Source organism: Nuphar pumila, chromosome 7 (genome assembly GCF_984573655.1).
Source record: "Nuphar pumila chromosome 7, dmNupPumi1.hap1.1, whole genome shotgun sequence".
Taxonomy (NCBI): Eukaryota; Viridiplantae; Streptophyta; class Magnoliopsida; order Nymphaeales; family Nymphaeaceae; genus Nuphar; species Nuphar pumila.
The window spans coordinates 5,196,367-5,211,854 of NC_143255.1; the positions used below are offsets into that span (position 1 = coordinate 5,196,367).

A 15,488-nucleotide genomic window follows, 5' to 3' on the forward strand; every position below is an offset into this window, starting at 1 on the left:
GCACACATACGAGCATGATCGAATCACATATATAGTTTTTTGCCTGCCTTAAAGCACATCTGAGCATGGTAGAATCACATATAGAGTTTTTTTAGATGCCTTAGAATACATATGAACATGCTATAATCACATATTCAATTTTTTGACTGCCTTAGCACACATATGAGCATGATAGAATCACATATATATATATATATATATATATATATATATATATATATATATATATATATATATATATATATATATATATATATATATATATATATATATATAACTTTTTGTCTGCCTTAGAGCACATATGAGCATGATAGAATCACATATAAAGTTTTTTTGACTGCATTAGAACACATATTCAGTTTTTTGACTGCCTAAGAACACATATGAGCATATTATAATCACATATTCAGTTTTTTGACTGTCTTAGCACACATATGAGCATGCTATAATAACATATAGAGTTTTTTTACTGCCTTAGAACACATATGAACATGTTATATATCATTTATGATAGAATCACATATAAAATTTTTGGCTTTGCCTGCCTTAGAGCACATATGAGCATGCTATATTCACATATTTAATTTTTTGACTGCCTTAGCACACATACGAGCATGATCGAATCACATATATAGTTTTTTGTCTGCCTTAAAGCACATCTGAGCATGGTAGAATCACATATAGAGTTTTTTTAGATGCCTTAGAACACATATGAACATGCTATAATCACATATTCAATTTTTTGACTGCCTTAGCACACATATGAGCATGATAGAATCACATATAGAGTATTTTTATTGCCTTAGATCACACATGAGCACATGATAGAATCACATATAGTGTGTAATTTATTTCATTATATTTTGTTTATCAATACTGACTGTTCTTTTCTTGTGTAGGCTGCTAGCGATAATCAGGGTAGTGGAGCTGAAGGGACAGATAAAGACAATGAACAAGAAGATGCACAAAATCTTGGCGATGATTAGAGGACTGTGTTGAAGAAGTTCTATTTTTTTTATTTTTCCTAATTGTAATTGTTGAATTGTAAATAATTAAACTTCTTAATTTTAAGGTGGAACGATTAATTGTTGTAGATACTTGTTATATGAATTTTTTTGTGTGGTTTGTTTTTTATTTACAGGAAATATAAATTGTACAGAAAATAAAAATTGTACAGTTCTCGGTAATTAATTTTAAAATAAATTTTTTTAAATTTTTTTTCGTGTTTGCGACGGATTAGCGACGGAACCATCCGTCGCTATTCATATTAATCTAGCGACGGCGTAGCGACGGAATTAAATCCGTCGCCAAGCCGCGGTCGCCGTTTAGTACCGGCGGATTGGCGACGGAATATAGCGCTCGTTATTCCGTCGCAATTAGCGACGGACCTGGCGACGGAATAATTCTGTCGCCAGTTAGCGTCGAAATATTCGCGACGTAAGCATATTGTCGCCTCGTTGTCGCTAATCCGTCACTAACCATGTTAGCGACGGAATGTGGTCGTCGCTAATCTACTACTTTGTTGTAGTGATATATTGCTTACCCTCTCTTAAGCCAATGTTTTAGTGTTATGGTTTTATTTATTTGCATTAGTATTTTTCATGCAATACCATAACCAAATTTATGAAAGCTAATTCGACCACTTTAGGACCCCAATTTGTAAGTTTGAATATTCATTAAATCATTCGTTCATACATCTTGCTCAGTAAGCATGTGCACATATCAATAACTATCATGATAAGCTTTCATATTTTTGCATGCATAGCAACAATTTCAATACATATCAAAATTTGCACTTTCAGGATTCTCTCAGCCCAATTTTAAAAAATTCACCAAAATTTATAGATTATGAATCACATTTTCTTAGTTTTTTTGCAAATACACGTGTTTTAGAAAAACAACTCAAGAAACAAAACTAAAAAAATCGTCAAAAATAAATCAAGAAAATTCTGGGACTAAACCATGTTCTGGACAAATATAGGACAGTCCATGTTTTTGCAGAAATAATTTTCTGGTTTGGAAAATTTCTTCAGGCTTTCCGATAAATCTTTTTATAAAACCCTTTCTACAGGATCATCTTATAAATGTTAGGATTCACCTAGATTTTTCTTGATTTATTTTGATTAGCCTTTAGTATGTCTTTAAGGTCCTGAAAATCGTGGGTCAAAATAGTCCTGCAGACAGAGCAGAACAATTATACTCTATTGCAAGGAGTGTTTTGACCTCATTACAGACCCAAATGAAACAAATTAAAATTTCAAGTTTAAGCCCTAGATGTGTAGAACACTTCAGTTTTTTTATTTGAATTTATTGGATTGTTATTGAAGAGATAATGATTTATTTCTAAAACAAATCAAGATTAAAAATGAGGACAGGAATAACAATATTCAAGTTCATGCAAGATTCATCAAGAAAGGACAAACTCAAGCTAAAGGTCTATCTAAATCATAATTTTTTTTAGTCTAAACATATTTTTGTCCTCATCAAATAAAGATTTGCTCATGTACATGCTTAGCTTGATAAAACATTAACAGACATCGTCCAAGAATCGTAAAACTACCAAGAAATAACTCGAATAAGATTTTTGTTAAGCAAGAATCATAACAAACCATAAGCATTCATAAAGCATGAATTATTTATACAACAATGTAATGTTTAATCATACTCAATATAAAATACTCTACCCTAGATGTTCAGATTATCCTTCTTTATCAAGAACAAGCATAAACCTGATATCAAGAGTCGTTCTTGAACAAACTCTTAAATTTTGAGAAAATCCTAACTTTATCTGACTGTTACAGAGGCTGTAAAAAAAAATAGATAATGGACAGACCTAAATTTTTTCTAAAACGTAGAAAACTTCATCATCTTTCTGATGTCTCAAAATGTTCATTAAAACTCCTCCAAATGAGGGAGATACAAATATTTTGGTACAGACCTATACTATTTTGTTTCGATGGCCACTGATTCGTGCTCAGTCTGTGAATAGAGCACAAAACTTCATAATAGATGCAAAAATTTGTTAGCTTTCTAATGCAACAAACCATTCATTAAAACTCTTCTAGATGAGAGAGATACGAATGATTTATCGGTAGGGTGTCAAGCCAAAAAATAAAATATAAAATATTTTCTGAAGAACTCGAATTGATAAACTCATATTTTCTCAGAAAAATGACCATAGAGATTCAGAAATTTTTTACAGAATATTAATATTATTATAATCTACCCACCCAAAATAAAATATTTAAGAAAACAATCACCTACCATGGATCTTTTACTATTTTTACAATTTTAGTTTCTGAAGATATCAGTTTGATTGAAAATGATTTTTCTTTTTGTTTTTCTTTCGAAAACCCCTTCCAAATACATGATCTGACAGTCCTATATCAAACTCACATGTGGGAGGCATAATCTAGGGTTCGTACTCATGAAAAATCAAAGGTATTCATACCCACGAATCATTGTTTACGTATAAAGTATAAAACTCTCTACCTTAATGACAAAAATCGATTATGAGAGAATATATGACTATCCTCGCGTAAACCCATCATTTTACATCAACGAAGGTCTCACTTAAGACCTTTACAAGTTTCTTCAATGTGTGTAAAACCTTCTGATGCTGGACTACATTGAGACGACCCAACGTTGAAGTGTAGGAAAAAAGAATAAGGGAGATAAGTTTTGGGGAGAAAAGAAAGAGAGCTAACATTGTTAATATTTCTCATGAGATCCACTTTTTGTAGATAAGCTTATATAAGAGTCTCATCTCTAATATAAGAAGTTAAAATTTATTAATTTCTTTTATTAATAAAATAAAAATAAATAAATTATGAAACATAATTAATTAAAATTTGAAATTACTTAAGCTATAAAAGAAAAGTAGAGACTTTTTACCTTGTCTTGGGCCCTAGTAACATGATAACATTAAAGATTAATTAAGAATTGAACGTTTAAATAGTTAATTTGATAGCTTTCGAAATGTAGATCATCGTGGTGGTCTTAGATTTAATCATACGCATACAAATTGGCAAAAAAATTTAGTCAATATAGAAAAATGTTAATTTTTGACTTATAATTAGGCATAAACTTCAATCAATAATAAAATGTTCAAATCAATATCAATCTGGTCATGTAGATAGTCGATTTTGATGCCCTCAAAATGAGAAACGTCAAGGTCAACTTTGATTTAATAGATAAGCCACAGATTGGTTAAAATTTCTGTCAAAACAATAATGACATGTAATACTATTGGTCCAATCCAATGAGATTAGATCCAAATCTAAAATTCATGGTCTAAAATCATTTACTTTCTTATTTAGTCCACATATTTTAGTTTTTTTCAATTATTCTTGAAATAATGTTCATAACTTAAGACAAAGGTTCATAATTAATCGAAATAAAAAAAATAAAAATATCAAGAATATAAAAAAAATAAAAATATCAAGAATTTTAAGAAAATCAAGAATTCACGTTATAGTCATGAATATACTAATAATTCATCATTTATTCATTTTAATTATCAGGAAAAAATTTCAAGTTTTATATTTAACATGCTCAGCTCGCTGACTAAAGGCTTGAATTGCTCATTTATAATGACTTTTGTTAAAATTCCAGTTCTTTGATGCTTGCTTGGAACAAACTTAGTATAAAGAGGGACATTTTGGATTTTTTCTCAAATAAAATAGCAATCAAGCTCGATATATTTAGTTTGATCATAAAAATTTGGATTGGTGGCTATGTGTAAGGAAGATTGGTTATTACAATATAAGTGGGCTAACTATGGATAAGGAAAACCAAGATCTCTTGCCAAATATTTTAACCATATGATCTCACTTGTTAGCGGCCATTGATCGATATTATAATGTTCTTAAAAAATTTAATCTTTTTAAATTTTTTTCAAAACTCAAAATTTAAAAAAAAATAAAAAAATTTATTTGAATAAAGTTTCACGACTTCTAAAAATAATATATCAACTAGTTCATCTAGAGTTATATTTCAACTATTCCAATTACTGAACGGCATGCCTGAATATAAGCACGATCATATATCAACCTTCTAATATCGGATACAGTATGAAACCATCTGTAAACACAACCTGATTAAAGTTATTACTTTATAGAAATGATATATATTAAGTGTAAAAGAAAAAAATTATTTTAAGTGTTAAAACATTTAAAGAGTTACGTAAAAGTTAAAATTTGAAATACAATTCGAATTTTTGCGTATAAGAAAAAAACAACATCCACCACAAGTTTAGCTCATTCTAAAATATTTACAAGTATTTGGAATAATAATCACCCAAAACAGTAAAGTTTAATGTTTACAAGACTATAATATCAAAAGTTTAGATCTCTCAGATATCGTGATAGGTAAGAGTGTCTCTTTGAGTGCGTAGCAACCCGTCATTCGCTTTATTCTTTTTGGATGGTATTTAGTTGTAAATGTGTTTTTGATAAAAAAAATGACATTTAGTTGTAAATCAAACCTCATAGATGTGTTTTAGCATGTTTTATTTGCTAAGAATTAATTGTTGAATTGTGTGTTTTGAATAAAAACATGATTTTATGAGCTTTAAAATTTATAAAAAAAATGAATAATTGATGCAAACTTGCTCATGTCATATTCAGATTGTCCAAAATCTGTTTCTTGCTATGCAGATCATTTCTGCATGGTCAGATTAAAAATAAAAAAAAATGAAAAATTAATACTGTCCATTAAAAGGAACCAATATATATATATATATATATATAGAGAGAGAGAGAGAGTAATGGGTTAGGCCTTTTTTTTAGTTAGGTCTCATTAGGCTCATTCAAAAATCGTAATTTTAAGTATTTTTTTCTCACGTCTAATACCATAGATGTGATATATAGGTTTTGTTTAGTTGGAAATCTCTAGAATCTGACCTGTATACAGGTTTTTAGGTAATCCAAAATCAATGGCTTTGAAAGTACCAGCTTTTCTTGGCTGACAAAAATATATCTTTTCATCGAAAAATATCCAAGAGTTGATCCCCACTAAATATCATAAAATACTTAAAAATCCATGGAGCATAACCGAGCAGAACGAACGAGAAATGAGGCCTAATATGTTCGGATATATAAACTTTTTGTGTGAATTGAAGGGTTTTCGGCAAAGTTAGTCACTGCCTTTTTGTACTATTTTCAAATTAATCCTTACGATTATTTCGATTTTGCAAATCCATTGCCACCTTTTGGTTAACTCTTTGCAAATTAGTCTCTGAGGTTTAACACCTGTCCAAAACCGTTAAGGGAAGGTAAATTGACGTCACTGCCCTCACCATGGACCATTTAGCAAAATACGAATAAGACTAATTTGCAAAAAATTGAATAAAATGACCTCTTATACCGCAATCAAGGCCCATTTTGCAAAAAAAAAAAATGAGGGACTGATTTGCAAAAAGTGACTGAAAATACCACTTAAACCTAATTCAAGCTAAAATGTTTTCAGTAGGTAAAACTTCCAAAATTTTCAAGTTTTAAACCTTATTTTAAAAGGAAGACCATCATTTATATAGCAACCAAACTCCGGTTTGGTGTGGCTGACCTTGGCGAGCAAACCACCATTATTGCCTCTCATGAAGCGATTCAATGATGCTGATTATTTTGAAAAATCGATGGATCGCGAGGTAAAGAAAAGAGGAATTGTGGGTTCATCGGTTTATTTAGCTCAATACATTATTAGGAATTTGTACACACCGGTGGGCTCGTAGGTGCTCTCAGGAATTTGAAGCTGAGCCACTGTGCATCTATCTCTCTGTCTCCGGATGTTCCTAACACAGCAATGTTTATCATTGAATTTGGAACGGGCTGCATGTGCTTTGGCCAGCATGAGATCTTGGCTCTTAATTAGAGAGAGTCAATTCAAGAAGCCACAACACGTTTCATTAGATTGAAAGAACTGAGCTTCTTTCACCAATGGGGATCCGCTTGTCTGGTAGGAGCCAGTGTGACAAATATCGTGAGATTTATGATAGTAACCGTGATCGGCATTTCATCGGATTCGGAAGAGCTCGGTACTTAGGATAGTAATTTTACCTAATATTTAACTGTGATCAGCATTTCACCATGGGTAGTTTGACAGCATAACGGGAGGACCATTTTGCACTAACGGTAAAAAAGAGGAGACGATTTGCAAAACCACACAAGGCAGGGACCGAACCCACCAAAAACCAGAAAATCAAACGCCTAGAAGCACATACGAATCCATATCTTTTCACAAAGAGACGTCGATTACAGGAACGGAGAAGGAATATGTTGAGTCACACCACGAACACAAGAAGAAAACAGGAAGCAGAGAAAAGACCACAACGACGCTACACCAAAAGCGAACCAACGATCATAGAAACAGAGGCGCGAGACCCTCAGGCGATCTTGACCTCGATGGTCTTGGGCTTCTTGGGCTCAGGCGGAGGCACCTTCGGCACCGTGACGGTGAGCACTCCGTCCTGGTAGGCGGCCGAGATGGCGTCGGTGTTGGCGTTCTCGGGGAGGGTGAATTTCCTCAGTAACTTTCCAACCCTGCGCTCCATCCTCAGGTACTTGGCCTCCGGCTCCTCCTTCTCCTCCTTCCTCTTCCTCTCCGCGCTTATGCTGAGGACGTTGCCATTCTCGACCTGGACGTTAATGTCGCCGGACTTGAGGCCCGGCATGTCGAGAACGAAGACGTAGGAGTCAGGGTACTCCTTGACGTCGGCGGGGGTGGAGGCCATGGCCTTGGTGTCGCGGACGTAGGTGCGGGTGGGCGCGTTCAGCAGCTTCTCCATCTCGTCCGGAACGCTCAGCAGCTGGTGCAGTGTCGACAGCAGCGGCTGGTCGATGCCCAACTCCATTTTCTCTACTTTGTGCTGTGATGAGCCCGAAAAGGAAGATGGGGGATTTCTGTGTCTGAGAGGGTTTGGGGGTTGATGGGTGATTGGATTTTGCAGAGAAAGCTTCAATTTTTTTCCTTGGTGGAGAGGGCAAGGGGTGTTGAGGGTGCATTATAAAGGGGGGCAAAGTGGGGGAAGCCGAAGGTGTAGAAGTTTCTAAAGGGTGCGAGAGAGGGAGAGGTTTCACTCTCGACCGTGGTGGTTGTTTCCAGGCGGTTCTAGAAACTGACCCCTGACAGACAGATGGAGTGATGGACTACTACGGGTCTACGATTCAGCCGTATCGGCCGATATCGATACTCAAGTAAATAGTTCTGTATCGGCCAAAAAATAATAATATGCAATACGTATCAATTCGAATGTGACATGTGTTAAAACAATTAAAATATTAACAAATTAATTTTTAGTATTTTTTATATTTATTAAAAATAGCCGGGGTATCGATTTCTGACGATACGATATGTATCGGCCGATACAGGCCAGTACACACCGATACTGACAACATTGGGCAAACCGTTCTTTTCTTTTTCATTTGCACAGAGGCATAGTGAACATCGGTTCGGGAACTAAACCTGAAATGGATTGTGCCGGTAAAGATCAAACTTAACCCAGCTCGAGTAGTGAATGCAGCGGGTTTGGTCGGCCTGAAACAATATGTCAATAAAGCCCGACCCACCTGACCCAAATAATAGAACAAGACTCCACCCTAACCCTATAAGACACGGGCCGAACCCAAATCCAACAAGTGTTGGGCCTGGTGTTCGGTGGATCATGGACGTTGGCGCTAAAGGGCATTAAGTCGGGTCGAGTCAGGCTGGCCTGATGTCCAATCTTACTAATAATGGTCGACGAGCAGGTTTGAACAGATATCTGAAAAACAGAACATGCTTATCTGGGCTGGGTTTTCCTAGTCATATCTTATTAGAATCAAAATCAAGGATGAGTTCGATTTACATGAAAAATCAGGTAATTTAAAAAGGAAAACGAATGAGATCCTGATCTAAGAATCCAGAACCAACTAACTTAAGTGGTCATTGCATATGTCCAGAAATGCCCATACGATCGGGATTGAAGACACCCTTTTACATGTATGGATTTCAAGATATCTGAAAAATGCGGGACCCGCCTAGTCCCAGTCGTTGGACAAAGTCCGAAGACCAAACAGTGCCGAAGGCTCCAGAAGGTTCGAAAATCGTGGGAAGCAAGAAAGAAGCTCCTGGAAGAAACCATCTCCTTCTAGCACCCTCTAGCTTCTCTCTCCAACCTTCCATCCTCTTCTCCTTCTCTACTATAAATCACCACCCATCTCTCTCTCTCTCTTTATCGTCCAACAAAATCTCCAAGCACCCGAGCAAACTCAAAGAGAAAGGAACTCCATCGCGCTCTCTACCTCTCTCTGTTTTCATTCATCACACACAGAGAAACCCGATCTTCACCGCCAACAGAAGGAAAGGAAAGGAATCAAGAATTAATGGACGTCTTGATGGTGGATCAGCCACTACTGTCGACGCTGAACCAGTTGCTGAGCGTCCCCGACGAGATGGAGAAGCTGCTGAACGCGCCCACCTGCAGCTACGTCCGCGACACCAAGGCCATGGCCTTCACCCCCGCAGACGTCAAGGAGTACCCAAACTCCTACGCCTTCGTCCTCGACATGCCGGGCCTCAAGTCCGGCAACATCAACGTCCAGGTTGAGAACGGAAACGTGCTCAGTATAAGCGGGGATAGGAAGAGGAAGGAAGAGCCGGAGGCCAAGTACCTGAGGATGGAGCGCAGGGTGGACAAGCTCATGAGGAAGTTCACCCTCCCTGAGAACGCCAACGTCGACGCCATATCGGCCACCTACCAGGACGGAGTGCTCACCGTCACGGTGCCGAAGGTGCCTCCGCCTGAACCCAAGAAGCCGAAGACCATCGAGGTCAAGATCGCCTGAGGGTCTCGCGCCTCTGTTTCTATGATCGGTCGCTTCTGCTGTTTGTTTGTTGTGGTCTTTATGACCGTTTGTCCTTTTTTATTCCCTATTTTCTTTTTCGTTTTGTGTTGACGACGTAAATTGATAATCAGGCTTTAAAGAATATAAATATAATAAAATATTCTATCCTTTCTTACGTGTGATTTTGGTTCTGGAAATGTTAATTTTTTTTATTTCCTGATTTGATTCGAGGGCGAAAGAATGTTGGTGGGCTTGGGTTTACTTTGTTTTAGAACTTCACAAATACCAAGGTTGGAAACACGGAGCGGAGGGTTCCAAACAGAGTTGTTGGAAGTAGCGGAAGAGAAGTAACTGTGACCTGTTTGCTGCGCAGCGTGTGGGAATGCTCCTTTGTTGTGCGAAGTGTGGACGTCGGAGCATCAATGGTTAATTCTTCTTGGAGATGTCGAGATTCTATGGTTCTCTAAATATCACTACGAGTTTATGTTAATTCTTTCATACATAACCCAAATTGCAGCAAATGGTTGCATGGATCGCCTACCATCTTCCATATTTTTTTGTTTTTTTGCTTTCTTCTTCGACACTTGGGAGCATATATATATATATATATATATATATATATATATATATATATATATATATATATCCGATGAAAAACCCTTTTCAATGTTGGTTTTATTGAATTTTTGTTGTTTTTTTCAAAATTTTGATCGTACAGGTGTGATCTATATTCTTGTTTTTATAGGAATCAGTTCTTAAAGCATTTTTTTAAGTTTTAAAATCAATGGTGTATCATTTTCATAGACTTTTAAGACTCCAAATGCCATTCTTTCTATCTAAAACTCATGATTCTCTATTTATAGTAAATCAATTATACTGAACACGTATGTAGTCAAAATTTTGAAAAAATACATAAAAAAATTTATTTAAAAGGTTTGAGAGAGTTTTTTTTGGAGAGGTTTTTAGTTTTTTATATAAATAAATAAATCTATATATATACTAAGGTAATGGAAAGCTAACCGACTGCATGCCTACCAAATGGTACCTGATTGCATTGGACCATCGATTTTCCGTGTTTTTTCACTAAAAATCCACACTTGGATCATTTAATTTCGATGCATGGATAATTTTTTATAAAGTTAAAAAATCAACGAACTACAATTTTCATACATTTTTTAGGCTTAAAATACTCTTTTTTTTTCATCCAAAATGTGTGACCCAAGCATCAATTAATTTATAGTAAATCAATCTTGGTGAACACATCTGTATGGTCAGAGTTTCAATAAAATACAAAAAAAAAAAATCTGTGTGCTCTGAAGCCCAAAACAAAGAAAAAACCAGTGGATCCCTACGACCACCATGCCTTGCGTGGCCCACCTTTATCTCATGTCTGTTAAACATGAATAAACATGAACCTATATATAAAGGAGAAAGAAATGAACCTCTAGTGTTTAGTCGAACTATATATTGTGTAATGTCCATTGGAAACCTCACCTTCACACTTAAAATGTCCAACTCTTATCCACCCAATGTAGTGTTGTACCTTGAAAGAATAGAGTGCAGTCCCTCGAAAGGAATAAGACTCTTGCATGAGAAGGACGCTACAGAAGATAAGGAATTGGCTTAGATGTCTCGCAGTGCGAATATAACCCTCTTACTGAAGTTTCCTTGAAATTTGCAGAGAAGCCCATGTTCCAAAACAGAACAGTTGATTGAATGAAGTGGCTGGTGTGTCGAGAAAAAGAAGTGTGAGGTGTTCATGTCAAAGATAGATTACTCATTTTAATTGATCAATTGTTTGTTTGACAATCAGCTCAAATCATAGTTATTTATTAGATTGATGCACAACAACAATTCAATGAAAAAGAAAAGCCACGATTTCCCATTCTCAAAGCTGCATTACACAAATAGGGAGGGAAACATCACATCACCTCTACAACTCAACAAACCAAACTTGAAGAATCGAGAAGCAAACCAACCAATACAAACAGGCAACAAAATTACACAAGAAAAACGTTAATTAGCAACGAAGATTTGTGACGATTTTTTTTGTCGCAAATTTACGCCGGATTAGCTAGAGAAAACTAGTCGCCGCCAAAAATTAGAATTCACGATGGAATTTTTCTGTCGCAAAATTCATCGCGAATTAGCGACGGATTCATAATAGAATTTTTCCGTCGTAAAATTCATCGCGAATTAGTGACGGATTCGCGACAAAAAAAATTTGTCTCAAACTCTGTCGCAACTTAGCGATGGATTTTGCGATGAAAAAAGTCTGTCACTAATTTTGTCGCTACTTTTCAATTTAAACCGCAAAATTCTTCCTCGCTCCTCTCTCTCTCTCTCCCCATTTCCCTCGTAAAAGCCCTAATCTCCGTTGTGACGCCTCCTCCCCTTTCCCTTATCCGCAGTGGGACCGAGCCAGGTGCTATCGTCGTAACCACCACCGCCTCTTTCCCTTCCCCATTTGCAGTATCGCGAGGTTCATTCTCTCTCTTCACTCTAGTTCAAAAAGCTTCACGCTTCTAGGGTTTTAGGAGAAGAAGAAGAAGAAGAAGAAGAAGAAGAAGAAGAAAGAAGCGATGTTGTGGGAAGACGAGAGGATCGCCTTGGATGCTACTCAGAGGGTGTTAAGGTGGGGAAATGTGGTCAGTTAATGAGTTTAGACTTGTTTCGACCCATCCAAATTGTTTTTCCCAAATGGTGAGCCCATATTTCGCGTTGATGAAGAATTTTTTAGTGATATAGGGCTGGTGGCCGACCTGTGTGAGGTTTAGCTCGTGAGTAGAGGTTTGTGTTGCTGGTTTTTATTTGGGCTAATTCCAGGTTATATTAAAGGCAGGCCTAGGAAATTCTCAGAAACTTTATATTCAAATCCTCTCATCACTTGGTAAGGGTGAAAGCCATGTGCTATGCATTTTATGACCAATTTTACTACCTAATGTTGCCTGTATTGGTCCTGAATTGTGGATTATGTCTCCCTATGCATTAGTTTCTAACATTCATGTCATTATATGTGGTCCAAAAAAAATCTACAAGTGACCGAACCTGAAAACTCATCTATGAGGTCATCTTCTACATTGAGGGTCCTTACCGAGCTTGGCCTCTTGCCATGGGAGACAATGGAATTGACACACTTTTTTTTTTAGAAAAATCTTTCAACTAATCTTGGAAGATGGTAGTTCATATAATAGGTGTCAATACACTTGTTCATCGGGAAACTTCTATTTCAAAATGTTACTCTATTTGGTTTGAGTGAGAATGCTAATCATATTATCATTTTCTTTTCTATCAGCAAAGAAAACGATCAAATCGAAAGGGGTTAACCCGTACTGTCTCCCCCGAAAGAGGTACGCAGTGTTATTGTTATTGTCAAATTTTTCATCAATTTGCCAATTTTGTAAACACAAGGAGGTCTGCCTTCACAAGGACAACCCACTGGGAGAAACCATCCTTGAATACTATAACTGTGGTTGTAGAAATGTATTCCTTCTAGGGTTTATTTCTGCCAAGACAGACAGTGTTGTGGTTCTCTTATGTAGGGAGCCTTGCCTGAATGTCAATGCACTGAAAGATAAGAATTGGGACCTGAGTCAGTGGTGCCCGCTTATTGATGACAAATGCTTCCTTCCATGGCTTGTCAAGGTATGCTTTTCCTTCTTTCTGGGCTATTTGGGTGTCAAACATTTCATTGGGGTTTTGTTTACTTTCTTTTATGTATTTGATGCACATGATATGGTTGTTAACGTTTAGTGTTATTCCCAGGTTCCATCTGAGCAGGAGCAGTTGAGAGCACGCCAAATCAGTGCTCAACAAATAAACAAGGTTGAAGAGCTTTGGAAGACAAATCCTGATGCTTCTCTTGAAGATCTAGGGAAACCTGGTGTGGATGATGAACCTCAGCCTGTGGCCCTCAAGTACAAAGATGCTTACCAGGTATCTGGGTGACCATGATACACCTTGATAATCGCTGTATTTTTTTGATATATTTGGTTTGAATGCAATTTGAAGCTTAAAAATGTAGGTCTCCTTCTCCTCTTCTTATAATGATTTGAAGCGTTAATACCAATGCCATTTATGGACATTGCATCTTTGTAACTTAGATGCCAATTTTTTCAGTTGCATCTTTGTAACTTAGATGCTAATTTTATGGACATTGGTTGTGAAAAAGTAATTCACTATAATTGCTAAAAGATGACAAGTTGGTGACTTCTTGCTTATGCAGAGCACCTTGGACAATATGTCAATCGTCCTCACAAACATCTAATTTAAACTCACCTATAACTGCAACTCAAACTCCAGCAGATAATGTGATTCAAATACCAGAAGTGTGAAACTTTCACATGAGGGACTGACATGGCTAGGTGCACCCTTAGGTTGGCCCTGGTAAAGAACTAACTGCCTTCTTTTCCAGATTCAGAAATCATGGTTTCATGGTCACTAGCAGCTGAAATGACATTATTTTTTTTGTTAATTCTGCAATGTGCTTATTTTGGTGTGTTTTCTACATTAGGCCTTGAATTTCATTTTAGAAGAGCCAGGATACACTATAAGAAAATCGTGGATTAGCGACGGACTATATCCATTGCTAAACTGTTTAACGACGGATTAGCGATGGATAGAGGCCATCACAAATTTTTGCTTGCTAATTAGCGAAAAAACTTATCTGTCGTTAATTCTGTCGCTAATTTGCGACAGATTAGCGACGAACATTATCCGTCGCTAATCTGTTGCTAAATTTAAAAAAAAAAAAAAATTGATCCCTGTCGGGCGGTATTCCGGCAGCAATAAGCCGGACTTATACCGCACCCGACAGGCATTGCACAGAACGATCACTCTGCCTCATCGCCGGACTTGTATCGTCCTTCGTAAATCGGGGCTCTCTGGCGTTGCCGTCCTCCGTGAACCGGCGTCGGCGTCCTCCGCGAACCATAATCCATGAACCGATGCTCTCCGGCGTCGTCTTCCTCCGTGAACTGGTGTCACCCTCCTTCGTGAACTGGCGTCGTCGTCCTCCGTGAACAGCGTCGCCGCCCTCCAGCGATCGCTCTGCCTTGTCGCAGTCCTCCGTGAACCGGCATGCTCTCCAGCGTCGCCGTCCTCCGTGAACCGGCTGCTCTCCGGCGTCGCCATCCTCCGTGAACCGGCGTGCCCTCCGGCGTCGCCGTCCTCCAGCGATCACTCTGCATCATCGTCGTCCACCATGAACTGACATGCTCTCCAACGCGCTCTTCGATGTCGTCGTCCTTTGAAGAAGTCGGTTTAAATCGAGCGCGGTCGATTTAAATTTCGAACGTAGAGATAGAGAAAATTTCGCGCTCGGTTTAAATCAAAAATTAGCGAGGGAATCTTTCTGTCGCTAATCCGTCGCTAAGTAGCGACGGAAAAATTCTCTCTCTAAATCCCTCGCTAAAATGTTTTTCTTGTATTGAGAATTAGCGACGAAAAAATTATTGTCGTTAATCCGTCGCTAATTAGCGACAGATTAGTGATGAAAGAACTTTCATCGCTAATCTGTCGCTACTTAGCGACGGATTCATGAAGAAAGTTTTCTCTAGCTAATCTGTCACAAATTTGCGAAGGAAAAAATCCGTCGCAAATTTTCGTCGCTAATTAACATTTTTCTTGTAGTGATATTTCTTGTTGTAATTGAAGATTTAGTGGCCA

At 37.2% G+C, this 15,488-nt stretch overlaps 2 protein-coding genes across 2 annotated transcripts; one reads left to right on the top strand and one right to left on the bottom strand.

Moving 5' to 3' along the window:
* Positions 1-7,206: 7,206 nt before the first annotated feature.
* Positions 7,207-7,972, bottom strand: LOC149830952 (17.1 kDa class II heat shock protein-like). Its single transcript, XM_090013564.1, has one exon. The coding sequence runs from the start codon at positions 7,847-7,849 to the stop codon at positions 7,382-7,384; it is 468 nt and encodes a 155-aa protein (XP_089869690.1). The 5' UTR covers positions 7,850-7,972; the 3' UTR covers positions 7,207-7,381.
* Positions 7,973-9,182: 1,210 nt separating this feature from the next.
* On the top strand, positions 9,183-9,836 carry LOC149830953 (17.1 kDa class II heat shock protein-like). The gene has a single exon (XM_090011942.1). The coding sequence runs from the start codon at positions 9,360-9,362 to the stop codon at positions 9,819-9,821; it is 462 nt and encodes a 153-aa protein (XP_089868068.1). The 5' UTR covers positions 9,183-9,359; the 3' UTR covers positions 9,822-9,836.
* The last annotated feature ends 5,652 nt before the right edge of the window (positions 9,837-15,488 follow it).

Excerpts from the sequence above, each read along its gene's own strand:
- LOC149830952 (XM_090013564.1), bottom strand. The coding sequence starts at position 7,849 with ATGGAGTTGGGCATCGACCAGCCGCTGCTGTCGACACTGCACCAGCTG.
- LOC149830953 (XM_090011942.1), top strand. The coding sequence starts at position 9,360 with ATGGACGTCTTGATGGTGGATCAGCCACTACTGTCGACGCTGAACCAG.